General features: G+C 45.6%; 1 protein-coding gene and 1 long non-coding RNA gene across 2 annotated transcripts; both read right to left on the reverse strand.

The window, feature by feature from the left end:
- Positions 1-827: 827 nt before the first annotated feature.
- LOC139787182 (uncharacterized) lies at positions 828-2,499 on the reverse strand. The gene is made up of 3 exons (XR_011722546.1): positions 2,414-2,499; positions 2,163-2,325; positions 828-1,666 (listed from the first exon to the last, which is right to left on the reverse strand). It is a non-coding gene; the product is annotated as an uncharacterized lncRNA (long non-coding RNA).
- A 228-nt stretch (positions 2,500-2,727) lies between these two features.
- LOC139787181 (uncharacterized) lies at positions 2,728-13,556 on the reverse strand. The gene is made up of 2 exons (XM_071726274.1): positions 13,341-13,556; positions 2,728-3,629 (listed from the first exon to the last, which is right to left on the reverse strand). The coding sequence occupies exons 1-2, from the start codon at positions 13,456-13,458 to the stop codon at positions 2,728-2,730; spliced, it is 1,020 nt and encodes a 339-aa protein (XP_071582375.1). The 5' UTR covers positions 13,459-13,556.
- Positions 13,557-14,049: the final 493 nt, after the last annotated feature.

Below are 14,049 nucleotides of genomic sequence, written 5' to 3' on the forward strand. Positions count from 1 at the left end.
AAATGATACATCGGATCGACGTCGATTAGATATCGAAATCTCGATATCAATATAAAATCGATCTTCACATCATTTCGGTATTCAGGTGGTCACAGCTTTGACATTCATCGATATCGAAATCTTTGAAAAATCGATATATTTCGTATGACAGCTAGAGCGCTTTTATAACGCTTTTTAATGTCATAAAGAGAGTTTGCAAACGGAGGGAATTCCATTCCAACCTCTTTGTAAGAATTTTGACATTTATGAAAAATATAACAATCGAATCAATGTCGAAACAATATCGAATTGATGTCGATTTGAACTCTGCGACATCGATTCGACATTGTTTCGACATCGATTCTATTGCTATTTCTCACTGCAATAAAATACCATATAAAATCAATAAATAAACTAACTAAAATTATCAATTTAAACAAGAAATTAAATTTCAAACTTTTTTATTTATATCCCAAAAAATATGGGATCCCAAATTAAGAGTACAGAGGCGTTTGGCAGAAAACCAAATCTTTACCATAGTCTATTTTAAAGGAATATCTACTGACACATTTCGTATTTATTATTATAACTAACTCACAAAAATGATCAAATGTTTAAAAAATTGGCAAAAGTTCTTATAATATAGTAAGAAAGAGAGATAAGAATATAAGTAAGACGTCAAAATAGATTTTTATAACTTAAAGTATTCTCAAAAAATATAAATAATAACACATACGTTTCCAAAATAATTTAAACAATTTTTTATAATTTTTTTAAATAGTTGATCAATTTCGTGAATTAGTACGTTTAAAAGTACGTTAAAAAGAAAGAAGAAAAAAGAGGAAACATACACACACGTACACAAATATACATTATAACAGAAAATATTATCATAATTTAATTATATTAAGTAAAAGGTAAACGCAAGAACATAAAATTAAGTAAATATTTGTCGATTTTAAACCACTCAGCTGAAGCTGAGCGGATATCTACAGTAATAAAAAATCACTTCTGATAATAGTTTTACAACAAATTAACCTGTTCAGCTTTCGCGGATTGTACGTAACTTATGGCAAAAAAAATTGTCCCTTTCTACACGAACATCTTTACTTAATACGCTAAAAAACACGTGCACGTTACACATGGTAATATCCAGAAAGAAACAACCACAACCGTCGATTGAACATTAATCATTGATAAGATTTCTTAAATGTCGCCGGTAATAAATGTCGTTCCGTTTATCTACTTTCCTTTCTTTCATACAGTCTGGTCCATAAAACTTGTCGGTTATGGTTAACAGCATTGTATTTCATATATGCAAACCTTGATACATGCAAACACAGACTGTTTCGTACAAAGGACCACGCGATAAATTACGGAATTATTTATGGCACGTAAACAGAAATTTGAAACGCGACTGAATCTCGATTAAACCAACTCGGATTGAGATACTATTAAAAATATTCACTACTATAATATAATAAAAACCTGGATATCACGTGTGCAATTTCTCAAAATATGGGAAAATATGTCCCAAAAATGTGGAATCTTTAATCCAATTTCTTGCTACGAAGTAGCTTGCTAGTTCCATCCGTTTGTGCGCGCCATGGAGCATTGGCCAGCCAACAACTTGCAACCTGTTCAGCCGCAGATATATCTTCTGCTTCATAATGTAACAGCAGTGCACCTAAACATTAAAAATATATTTATTTAAACTATTAAATGTAACAATATAGCCATTAAGACCATTTAAGACATCAATTATCTTTAACAAGTTTTGTGAAACTTATTTTGTTTTTTCAGTTAAAAATATATGTTAAAAATATGCAAAATCCAACAAAAGCTTGTTTATTCATTTTTGCTATGATTTACTTGTGACAAATTATTTAATGCTTCAAGCCAAGTGCTTAATATCAATATTAAAACTAGAAGAACTAGATACAGTAATAAACCAGGTGTTGACCAATGAAATTATAAATATTCTAGTAAATTCGTTGACTTTTGTAATTTCCACTAAATTTTAAAGTACACAATCGACCCCCAGGTAGAACAGAGAAAGTAATACGATAAATAACGGTTTTGACGTCATATTGACATCATTTTGACTGTTTTCACTGGGAACAAAAATGTAATGCTTTCAAGTCACAAAAATACCTGGCAATACCTTCAGTACTTTTGCTCACCTAGAATAAGTTCCCATGTCTTCAGTGCATCAAACTTTTGTTTTCCCTTGGCTCCTTGAAAGCTGAATTTGTTTGCCACATTGTTACGAAGTACATTTCGTAATAATTTTCTGACTGAACCCTCCAGATTATTTCTGTCCACAAATCTTCCAAGATACATACTCTGCAGAAAGAAATAAAAAATTAATACATAATTTATTTAAAACGTAGATATTACCTTTGCCAAGCATACTACACGATGAAAAACTTACTGCCGCTGATAAATTTTCATCATTAGCTAAAAATGTTTCCAAGTCATGTAGCTCTTGTTCAGATTCAATTGGAAGTGAAGGGAATCCTGTGGGTCTTTTAATAACTTTCTCACCCGGAAGTAAATGCCTATTTAGTTTCTCCTGATTCAGTAAACAAATATCCAGTTTGCTACTCAGTTGTTTTAATTATTTTTTTATTTTATTATATGGGACGAGATCGGAAAGAGAAATATCTGCAAATCAAAACAAACATGATAAAATAAAATTTATATGTACAACAATAACTAATTTTTTCTTAACAATAAATAATTTTTTTACTTTACTCTCTTACCTGATTTTTTACTCTGAGACGCACAACTGCTTCCAGACTTCTCCGACGTCTCAGATCGAAACGAACAATGATTATTAGCATGCGACTTATCACTGAAGGATGAGCTTTCGCCTACGGCAGGACAGGGCAGACTTGGCAAAGGTTTACTTTTCATCAATTCACTTGAGTTAAAAACAAAATCTTTAGATGAGCTGGCTGAAACTTCGGTATCTGTAGAGAACCGTTGTTCAGGAATATTCTTCAATGGAATTGATTCATTCAAATTTTCAACAAGTTCTTCTTCAGTATTTTGTCCTACTTCAATACTTGGACTTCTATCCAATGAACTATCATCATCCACATTTTCTTGATCAAACATCTCTGTATCTTCATACAAGGATGCTTTATCCTTGCAAGGTTTTTGAAGTTTTTTACTTCGTAACAGACAAATTTTTTTAGAAAGCGCATTTTCTTTTTCTTTTTCTTTCTGCATTTTTTCCCTCATGTTAAAGATACGTTTGACAACTTGTTTTCCGTCACTCTTTCCAGAGGATTTGCAAACAATTGTCTTGTAAGTTGATTGTTTCTCTAGCTGGGGAGAATGCTGCTTCTGCCGTACTAATTTATGCGGAGATGTAAGAAATCTTTTTGATTTAACAAGAGGAACAGGAGGAGGTGTTGGTACCGTCTTTTTGGATTTTGGAAGACTCTTTTTGCTTAGACTCTTTTGCTTCTTTTTGACACTAAATTCTTCAGATCCGGAATCTGATTCCTTTTCTGACTCAGTGTCCAAGTGTTGCACCTTTCTTTTTATTCTGTGCCCTCTACCTAATTCACGATTATCTGTTTCATAATTGGAATCCTCCACATGTCCCTTGCATGAAGCAGCAGCCTTTTCATATAAATCTGCAACAAATATCAGATAACTAAACAAACTAAGCAAATGGTAATGACAAATACTTCTAAATAACACTAAGCGCCCATATATAAGGTGAATTACTAAAGGTATTGCAAGCTAATATTTTTAAAACTCAACAAGATATGAAATTCTTATTTTCCACTGTTTGGTAGCGGGCATTTTGTGATAAAGTTAATTTTCTAAAGTAAAGTTGTTAAGGTCATTCCAAAAACACCTTGATTTTTTTAACTAACAACATGTACTTAAATATTAGCCTGCAACACTTTTAGTGATTCACTCTGCATAAATCTTACAAAGATAAAGCATCCTTGTATCAAAACGAAGAAACACTTGATCATCAAAATATAGACGATGATAGTTTATTGAATAGAAATCAAAGTATTGAAGTAGGACAAAATATTGAAGAACTTGTTGAACATTTTACTTAATCAATTACTCCAAAAATAATTTCTTCTGTTACAGATCTAAATAGAATAACCCTATGGAAGTTATTTAATTACAAAAGCTGGGAAGCAATCTAGACAAGAAAAAATGTTTAACACTTAATTCATTGACTGCTTAACATAGGAAACGTAGAGATTTAACACTTTTAAATTAGCATGAAAAAAACAGACAAAAACATTACAAGAAAAATAATTAAATTATGAAAAAATGACTAGACAGAACAAGAACAATTGCTGATGGTATAGTAAAATTAAGAAAGAGACATAATACTGACTCAAAAATAGTTTTGCAAAAATAACTGTAGGGGAGACCGGGGCTAAACCGCCAGTTTTTTTTCGGTGCCGATTTTTAACAACAAAATATATAATTTTAGTTAAATGTGGTATACCACTGTAAAGAGTGAACCTTTAGCTACAAAATTTATATAGGAAATTTTTATCTATGTTGCTTTGTTTAACCGGTATAGAGCAAAAACGACAACGGTGGAAAAATTGAAATCTCAAAAATGCCGGAGTTGAACCGCCACCCCTCCGGGGCTAATCCGCCACACTGCATTTTCAATACATATACGTACATCTAATCCTGAAAAATAATAGGATACATTTTAATAATTGTTTTTTAAGAGAAAAATATAAATATTTATTTAAAATTTTTATGCAAAACATTATTAAAAAATAATTGTTTTACCTATTCCATAAAACAATTTAGGCACGTGAATACAGAGGTTAACCAAATCGTAAACTCCCAACGGCACGTCACATTGTCAACGCGGGCAACCACGGGGAATACGCGTGACAGCGTTCCGGTGCCATAGGATCAGCGCGGACCCTCGAGCAACCTAACCAAGCCGCGTTTCTCGCGGGGGAGCGATAAATAGCGACAGGGGGGTTAGAAAAGCTCGCGGTGGAGCGCGACCATTTTACCGACTCGATTCCTCGACGCGCCGACGACGACGACGACGACGGCCATGACCACCACGACGACGACGGCCACGACCACCACGACGACGACGGCCACGACCACCACGACGACGACGGCCACGACCACCACGACAACGACGACGACGACGACGACGACGACGACGATGACCACCACCGACACCGGCGACACCACCACCACTACAACGGCGGCGACAATGACGCCGAGACGATGCGGCGAACGCTGGACGATGCGGTCGCACGCGCGACTGTCACTGACACAACGACCAACAACGACGATTTACCGCGGCCGGGAGTCGGGACGATCTACCGCGCGCGCGGCATGTCAACTCTCGCGCGGAAATCGCGGGATCTCAGAGCCGTGCCGTGTCTCGCCGTACCTCGCCGACGTGCCGTGAGCGTGAGCGATCTCGAAAATAACGGTCCGCCATCTTTTCGGTCGGCCAAAACACCCGTTTTGCGACGATACGTGCGTACCATTTCCCTCCTACACAAACTGACGCACGTGCAAAGGAAGACAGAATCACGCTCGAGGGAAACCTTGCGACCGCTCTCTCAACTGAGGGCGATCGTACGCAAGCAGGGATCACCGCGCGTGGTGATCGAGCGCACGGTGGAGCCACCAAGCGCCGCGAGCGACGCGGACGTACCTCCCCGGCGTGAAGATGCGCGTCCGCGGGACATACCCGCGATACCTACGCCCGGGGGTTCCTCGACTGGCGACTCCGAACCGCCCGCCGGCAGTCCGGAGATAGCCATACAACCACCCATTGTGTGGGTTCCGGCGCCGGTTGGCCCGATCGATCAGCCGTCCGACGACTTTCAGAGTCCGTCGAGCGGCGATGAGGAAACAGAATGAGGCGAGCATCAAGGCGCGACAACGCGACTGAGTCACCGCTGGGAGGATTCCATTTTCGTTCGTCTTTTAATCTCTCACGCATAGTTTTTTGTTGACTCCATTCTTTCGTCGTTCTCGACCATAGGATTTCGAGAAGTTAGTTTATAAGTCTCGCGAGCCCGTGTGGCTATATATATTAATATTAGACAGTAAGCGCCGCTGACCGTAAGGTTTATTTGATTTAGTTTTCCGGTCTACGCCGATATTATCGTTTTGTTTGATGCGCGGAGGTCAGCGTAAGTATCCGCGCGACAAAAGGGCGGACCACAACAATCTCCAGGAACGAGTCCTAGGGATCGAATCTCGAGGACCTGGGACACACACCCATAGGGTCGGCGTTAACATCCGGACATCAAGGGTACGCCCGGAAGACTTCCTCAGGAAGTCGGCCCGGAATTCTGTTCCGGGGCATCTCAGGGGAGGTGCGCGTAGGTCGGCGTCAACGGCCGACACTTAAAAGTGTCCCCGGGCTACTTCTCCAGGAAGTCGACCCGGAATCGGCATCAGGGCCGTCTAAAAGGTGGTGCGCACAGGTCGGCGTCAACGGCCGACATTTAAAAGTGTCCCCGGGCTACTTCACCAGGAAGTCGACCCGGAATCGGCATCAGGGCCGTCTAAAAGGTGGTGCGCACAGGTCGGCGTCAACGGCCGACACTCGAAAGTTGACCCGAACGACATCTGCAGGGAATCGACCCGGAATCGGCATCGGGACCATCTAGGAGGCGGTGCGCACAGGTCGGCGTCGACGGCGCTGCAGAAACGGCAAAGGTGAAAACCTGGTGCAGCGGGATCGAGAGAAGAGGTCTGCGACGTAGTACCGCACGCGGAAAATTCCACCCGGGAGCATCCGTATAGGGGGCACGGGGGACACGCGTGATAATCACGCGCTGCGCGTAAAGGGAAAGTTGTGACGTCATATCGAACGACGAAAACAACTCCAGAGTGGGGATGGTCCGACGTAGTAGGGAGCCCTTCCGGCAAAGTGGGGAGCCCGAGCGAGAGCGGGGACTCGAGGCAGTCTCTCGAGTACCACGGTAGAGTACGGACGTGTCTCGCGTAGCAACGGATAGCGCTAGAGAATAACACCGAGTTAACATACAGTGATACAATACAATCGGGAACTCCCGCGTGAACGCGCGTTAAACATTCACTTAACAATAGTGAAAGATAATATTTATCGAAATAACAATCCGTGATAACGAAATAGAGCGGTGGCGACTTAGTGCGCATCGAGTATATTACAATCGTGGACATTGGGTCTCGCGACTACGAGATATGGTACGAACATCGTCATTAGTGATATTTAATCCATTGCGATCGATGAAAACAGTGTTTGCGGAAATTTATTGTGAATAAAGCGCGACTCACACCGAAGTGTGGCGACTCCATTGTGAAGCACCTTTATTTATGTGAAACGATCTGTAAAGCTGAAATAACGATCGGAAATTAAAGAATAGTGAATTCTTAAACAAAGTCTCAAGATTAATTATACAATTAGTGCACTTACCTTCTACTTACCTTGTTCCTTGGCGATGATCCCTCGTTGTCCAGCGGCGATCTGGTATGCGATGTAAAGCGAGGATCCGGAGACGACCAGCAGCAACGACGATCCATCCTGGGCAGGGCCTGCAACAAAAGAAGAACGTTAGCACGTAATTAGTATAAGTTATCGAGACGTACCTTTATCCAGTATGCAATTATGCGAGGATCTGGAGACGGGATACAGCAACGGTGATCCAGTGAGGACATCAGCCTGAAATTCAGGAACAACATTAGCGTCTTGGCGAGAAACAGGGCGTTGGTGCAAATTTACCTTCTCGGTAGTTGAAGGTCAAACCGAGTGGCGACCGTTCGATAGGGATATTATCCGCCGAAATCGGGCTTAACTCGTGCCGTCCGGTCACAGTGTTAAGTACCGAGGAACGCGAAGAAACACCAGCTGACCGACAGACGTGTCGGAACCTGCAGGGGTGAAGCTTCCCCGAGGACGAAGGGACAGATCCGACCACGCAAACTTCAAATTGGAGAACGCAACAGGATTCCCTAGGCCCGAAAACTTCGTGAATGGCGACCGTGACAGGATACGTAAGTGTCAGCAGTGTTTAACGGGAAGTGCGCGTAAACATACGGCACGCCAAAGGATTACAGTGAAACACTTCAAGAGTATTCGGCAAGGCGACGTGAAGACAAGTGCAGATCGGCGTGTTAACAACGTGCGCGAAAAGTGCGAGATCGTAAGGCAAATAAGCCGACGCGGTATAACAACTCGTACGAAAAGTGTACGATCGCGGAGTGCGCATAAAGTCGAGAGCCAGATAGCCATACTTCAAGAAGAAGCAACAGCGCAGAAGAGTAAAGAAAGAAGAAGCGTACAAGTGCGAAGAGGAGCAACGCGGGAACGGAGAAACGGTCTACGACGTCGTAACAACGTGAGACGGAGGGACTCGGGGGCGTAACGCACATAACGCGCACGTCCAAAACAACCGTGTCGAGGCGTCGAACGGACGAACGGGACGAAATCAAAGTTCACCGAAAGAGAAGAAAAGCGGTCACCATAGGACCGAAAGGACGAACCAGAGGACGGACGAACTGTGTGCGTTCAGGACGAATGGCCACAGTGGGGAGAACCCCGACGAAAACGACAACGAGGTCGCAAGGACCGGCGTTGACGGAGCAAGAAATTCGAGAAGAACTCGAAAAGCAAAGGCTCAACGAGCTACAATTATTAGCAGTTCTCCCGAGGGAGGAACAAACGGAGGTAATCAACCTCAGCACCGAGAAAAATATGGAGATGTCAGAGAATGAGCAACAGCTCCGACTACAGGTACAATTCTTGACGGCAGAGCTGGAGGAGATGAAAGCCAACATTCGGAGATTGCGTGGTTCCGCCGCAACACTGAATACGGAACGCGGTCCGGCGGGCAGGAGTCCCGATAGACAACCAGACGAGCGTGCGTACTGTGGCGAACACCAGCGCGGGGGAGAGACGAGTAGAAATGGTACCACTCCAGGCTCGATTACCAAGAGGTGGTTGGATCAAAAGCCCGTTCGATGAGTTATCGTTTAAAGGGAAATCCGACAAACAGAACCCAATCAGATTCATCGAGAAATTTGAGAAACTCGCGAGATATGAAAATGTCTCGGAGGAGGAACAATTCCATTACTTTGGAAAATGCATGAAAGGAGCCGCGAGCCAGTGGCATGAGCTACAGCGAGCGGAGGATATATACGAAATCAAAGAGCAATTCAAGAAACATTTCTGGGGATGCCAGGCTCAGATGCGATTCAGGCAAACGGTGTACTTTGGCAAATACAAGCCAGGTGAGATGACGATGACCGAATACGCACTCGACATGGCCCGACAGGCCAGGACCCTGATTCCACCAATGTCAGACGAAGAGGTGGTGCAAACGCTGCGCGAGCACTTTGAGGGAGACATCGCGCGCGAATTGCGTCCATCAGTCGTGAGAAATGTAAACGAAATGATCGACATGCTCGATACCCTCGAGAACGAGAGAGCAGCTAGAAAGTTGCGTGTGGAAGCACGAAAAGTGTCGGAGAGGCCAGTCAATCGAACGGATTACACGAGAGATCGAAACACCGCGAGGAATACCTACGCCAGAGAGGACACCCGACGTGACAATTTCGCCAGACGCGACGCGGCGAAGCCCTCGCCGCAAACCAAGTCTGCCAGCTGGCGAAAGTCGGAGCCATCCGAGGCCAAGGCGGGAGATGTGGACATCGTGGAAAGGCCGGACAGCGATGACAACGAAGGCCGACCAACCGTCACACGGTACACAAGGAATAACGACAGTTATCCGAGAAAACCAGTCCCGAAGGCGGGAAACAAAGAGAGAGAACAGGTGCGCCAAGGTACCGCGGGAGAAACCTCGCGGCCATCACGGCGAGAGGAGAGGCGAACGAAGACAACAAGGATGAAGATTCATCGTCGGAGGAAAGCGACAAAGACTGCTGCGTCGTGACTCAGGAGAAGAAAAGGGAACCCGAAAATAACGGGGAGTCACGCGGAAGTCCGAACTGCTGCGTCATGACGAGCCAGGAGGACGCGATGCTAGAGGAAATCGATCGCGCGATATCGGAGGAGGATCTGAAGCGCGCGGAAGCACCGACGATTGAACTGCAGTTTCAGGAGTGTCAAGTGCAGGCGTTGATCGACACGGGATCGCAGATTACCGCGATCACGAAAAAACTACATCAACAGCTCAACGAAACCGGCGACAAGACGATCGACAAACCAGTGAGGCCGTTTACGTTAAGAGGTGCGTTTACAAACAAAGGAGCGTTGGTCAAACGCAGAGCACGAATCACGTGCCGATACAAAGGAGACCGAATCGATCATGACTGTTATATAGTCGACGCATTAGCCTATGACATAGTGCTCGGAATGGATTTCCACGTAAGGTACCAAATGGTGATGACGTGTGGGAAAGACATCCAGATCGCATTCCGAGGACCACTCGACGACGAATTGCAGGATAAGGAGACGCGAGAATTTCACCGACTGCTCATGTGGCATTACCAGTTCCTGAAGAAAACGGAAGGAACCAACGACACCCGGAGGAGACCGACGGGAGGAACGCTGGATGAGATGAGCGCAAAGACCAACGGGCTACTCAAGAGGATACGGGAAATCGAACCGAATCGGGAATCACGCGGTCGAGACGGAAACGTGCGCCGAGTGTTGTTCGCGAACAAACCCGAAAGAAGTGCGCGAGTAAGTGCGAGGCTGATAAACCCCAGGTGCGGGAATAACGGGGAGCGCGGCGAAAGTGAAGCGGAAACGAAAACCGTGAGTGCCGTATACGTGAACACGGACGACAGCGATTACGTGCCGCCGAGCCCAGAGCCTCCCACGGCGAAGAAGCGATCCAATCTCGCCCACGGAAACATTGAGGAGTCCGTGGTAAAGGATAGCGACGAACCGGTGAGGAGAGACGACTCCGAGCCGGAGAAGACAAAACGACTGGGAAGAGAACCGACTCGACGAAGAGAGGAGCGACCACGCGCCAACGAGGAGCGGGAGACCCGTAAGAGCAAGCGACGACGGAGACGACCCGCGGTAACCAGTGACAGCGAGCGAGGTTCCGAGTACGAGGAATTACGCAAGTTGAGGAAACTCGTAATTAAAGCCCAAGGACGGGGACCGATACGCCTACGGTCACCGAGATCCGGGAAATTCCGACCATCCGATGAGCTAACCGACGAATCACGGTGTTCGCTAGGCGATATTCGAAGACGCCGAGGAAACGAGCACGTTCGGAGACAACCCCTCCGGATCCGGAAGGGTCAGCCGAGGGCGAAGGTCAGAAGGACACCGACGAAACGCCGGGCGTAACGAGCCCGCGCACGCGGAGAACGCGCAAGCAGGCGGAGCCAGGAGAGCGAAAGGCCAATTGGAGTGACGAACACGCACGGAGCGAAGAGCAAAGAGTGGGGATTAGGAGCCCCTATATAAGGCCGAGAGCCAGGCTGCGGACTGACAGTCGCACCATGGCGAGCGAACAGAGCGGACGTGGGAGCATTCCGCCCATTGACATCGCGGACATGAGCGAGGACCAACTCGCCAGATTGGAGGCAGGCTTCCAGGCCATCTTCAACAGGCGCATTTACCGAGCTAACCGGCGGTATAATGAATTGGCCGTCCAACTGATGGAGAGGTACACGGACACTCTCCCGCCCACACCGCGAATAACGGCGGAGCAGGCCCAGCAAGCCCGCGACCGCGTGAGCCAAATGCTCGATATCATTGAGCGTAGCGAGAGAGAGCGCGACCACCAAGTCGAAGTGGTGCGCGACATGGAGATACCAGGAGCGGATGACGCGCGAGACCGCCCCACGCTCACCATCATGACATCCGTGGGATGGCCGGCAGGAATTCCCCGGCGATCATTCACCGCCAAAGTAGAGGTCACGGCCGACGGAATACGGGTAACGACCGAACCCCAGCGACTGGAGGACCCGCCCACCGAGGAACCGGGCGGCGGAGAAGAGGCCAGGCCGGGCACATCGAAGCCAGCGCGAGGCGGCGAGCAGAAGGTGAGATCACCCGACGACCCGCCGAAAGCAGACCAACGAGCCAAGGGCCACGAGGATGAAGGGGACCGTGGACAAAAAGAAACTGGCGCGGGGATATATACAATGATGATGGGTAACGTATCCGACCCGGAGTCTTCGATATCCCCGGTAACCGCATGCCGCACGCCCAGATATCCGGGCAAAGATATGTCCCGGTGCCGGGAGGCGTACGTGCCGCCCATCGTGGAATTGGCCAGTACCTCGGAGGACGAGGCGATCAACCCCGAGGGAGAACACCTGACCACCGGCGCCAAAGCGACAACGGAGATGCCGCCGGAGGAGAAGACGCCGAAGTCAGCAGAGCGGGATATGGAAACCGCAGCACAGCCGGCTGGCGCCGCTGCGGGGGACACCCTGGCGGGAACGACTACGGCAGGTGACGCAGCCCCGGCTACGGGGGTGAGTGAAAGACGAGCGGCCAGGGCGGCTGCAGAACGTAACCGAGCGATCCAGGAGAACGCAAGATCGGACGACAGTGAGGCGGAACGAGACGCGAAACGCCGACGGAGGCGAGAGAGGCGCCGAAGATCCCGAGAGAGACGCCAGCAGCGGGAGCAAGAGCGAGCGGACCGCAAGAAGAGGAAAGGTGAGAATCCGACGACCACCGACAAACCGAGTGGCGACCGTTCGATAGGGATATTATCCGCCGAAATCGGGCTTAACTCGTGCCGTCCGGTCACAACCTAACCTGAAATCGTGAGCTGAAGTCGTGCGCCCGGCGCGCCACAGTGACGAGACTGGCGGACCAGCCCCGGGTGCTTACTGGCGGATAAGCCCCAAACATAAGTTTCAGGTTTGATCGCCCACGAAATATTAGACATCAACGATAATGAAAAAACTACACTGGAATCGTGTTCAGCATGCATTACTCTTTATAATCACGTACCTCGAGATTTGGAGAGCAAATATTATTGCAGATATTACAATATTTCCACGCGCAGAAAATTTCACTTTCACCTTCCGAAAACACGTTTGCCCTCGTAAAAATCATAACACGGCAGGTAACCTGCCGAAACTCCGTTGGTCACATGGGTATCATAAGCAGCGTTTACAATGTTAATAGCGAGTTCGCACAATATACAGGTTCCGAGATATTGATTTGGCAGTTCAACCCCGTTGGCGGTTTAGCCCGGTCTCCCCTATATTTTTTGAAAGAGTAATTTTATACAACATGGAAAATTTGAGATTTTTAACATATTGCTAGCATGAAATACGAAGGTGCTTCGAATTATTATATATATCACTGGAACACAACCCATTACAATTTATGCTTTAAGAAGTTGACAATTTTTCCCCACCTTTCCCATAAAAAACCTACTTACCATAAAATCTCTTAATCAAAACGGTTTCCTCTCCCCAATTTGGATCAGGCGGTTTTTCCTTCCTTACTAAGCTTCCGGCATCTACAGATCTAGGAGGCCATTTTGTCTGTACTTCCATATTTTCATCTAATTCAGTTGTGAACCATCGGGTAAGACCAATAGCATAAAATACATCGTCATCAGAAGTTAGCCTCTTTCCTTCGTGTGTTAAAATTTCAACACCACAAACTGCAAAAAAGACACGATAAAATTTAAAAAGGGAAAGAACTAAAAGTGTATGGAAACATTAATTGTTATCACATCAGGAGAGAGATCAATAATAGAAACATAAAAAACTGATAATTATCGTACAAATACGAAAAAACTGTTTTTATTAATAATTTTAATTAGAAATTAGAATCACAAACAGAACATCTATCATATTATCCAAATTTTATGTAACATAATTATGTTACATTCATTTAAATAAATTTATACTCTACATCACAGTTGTTCAAGCTCTAAAATACAATTTTGCTATACAGCAGCTCAATTAACTTTATCACATATGCAAATACAGAAGGGAAAAAGACAAGAAAACAAATTAGAATATACAATAAATCACTGGGATGGTATAATTATCATTGGTGATAATTATACCATTACACTGAAAGAACAGAAATATTAATAGACTACATTACTTACATTGCTTATCAACTATACAGCATCA

Source organism: Temnothorax nylanderi, unplaced genomic scaffold (genome assembly GCF_030848795.1).
Source record: "Temnothorax nylanderi isolate EJ_2023f unplaced genomic scaffold, tnyl_v1.0 TNYL_tig1317_pilon, whole genome shotgun sequence".
Classification (NCBI taxonomy): domain Eukaryota; kingdom Metazoa; phylum Arthropoda; class Insecta; order Hymenoptera; family Formicidae; genus Temnothorax; species Temnothorax nylanderi.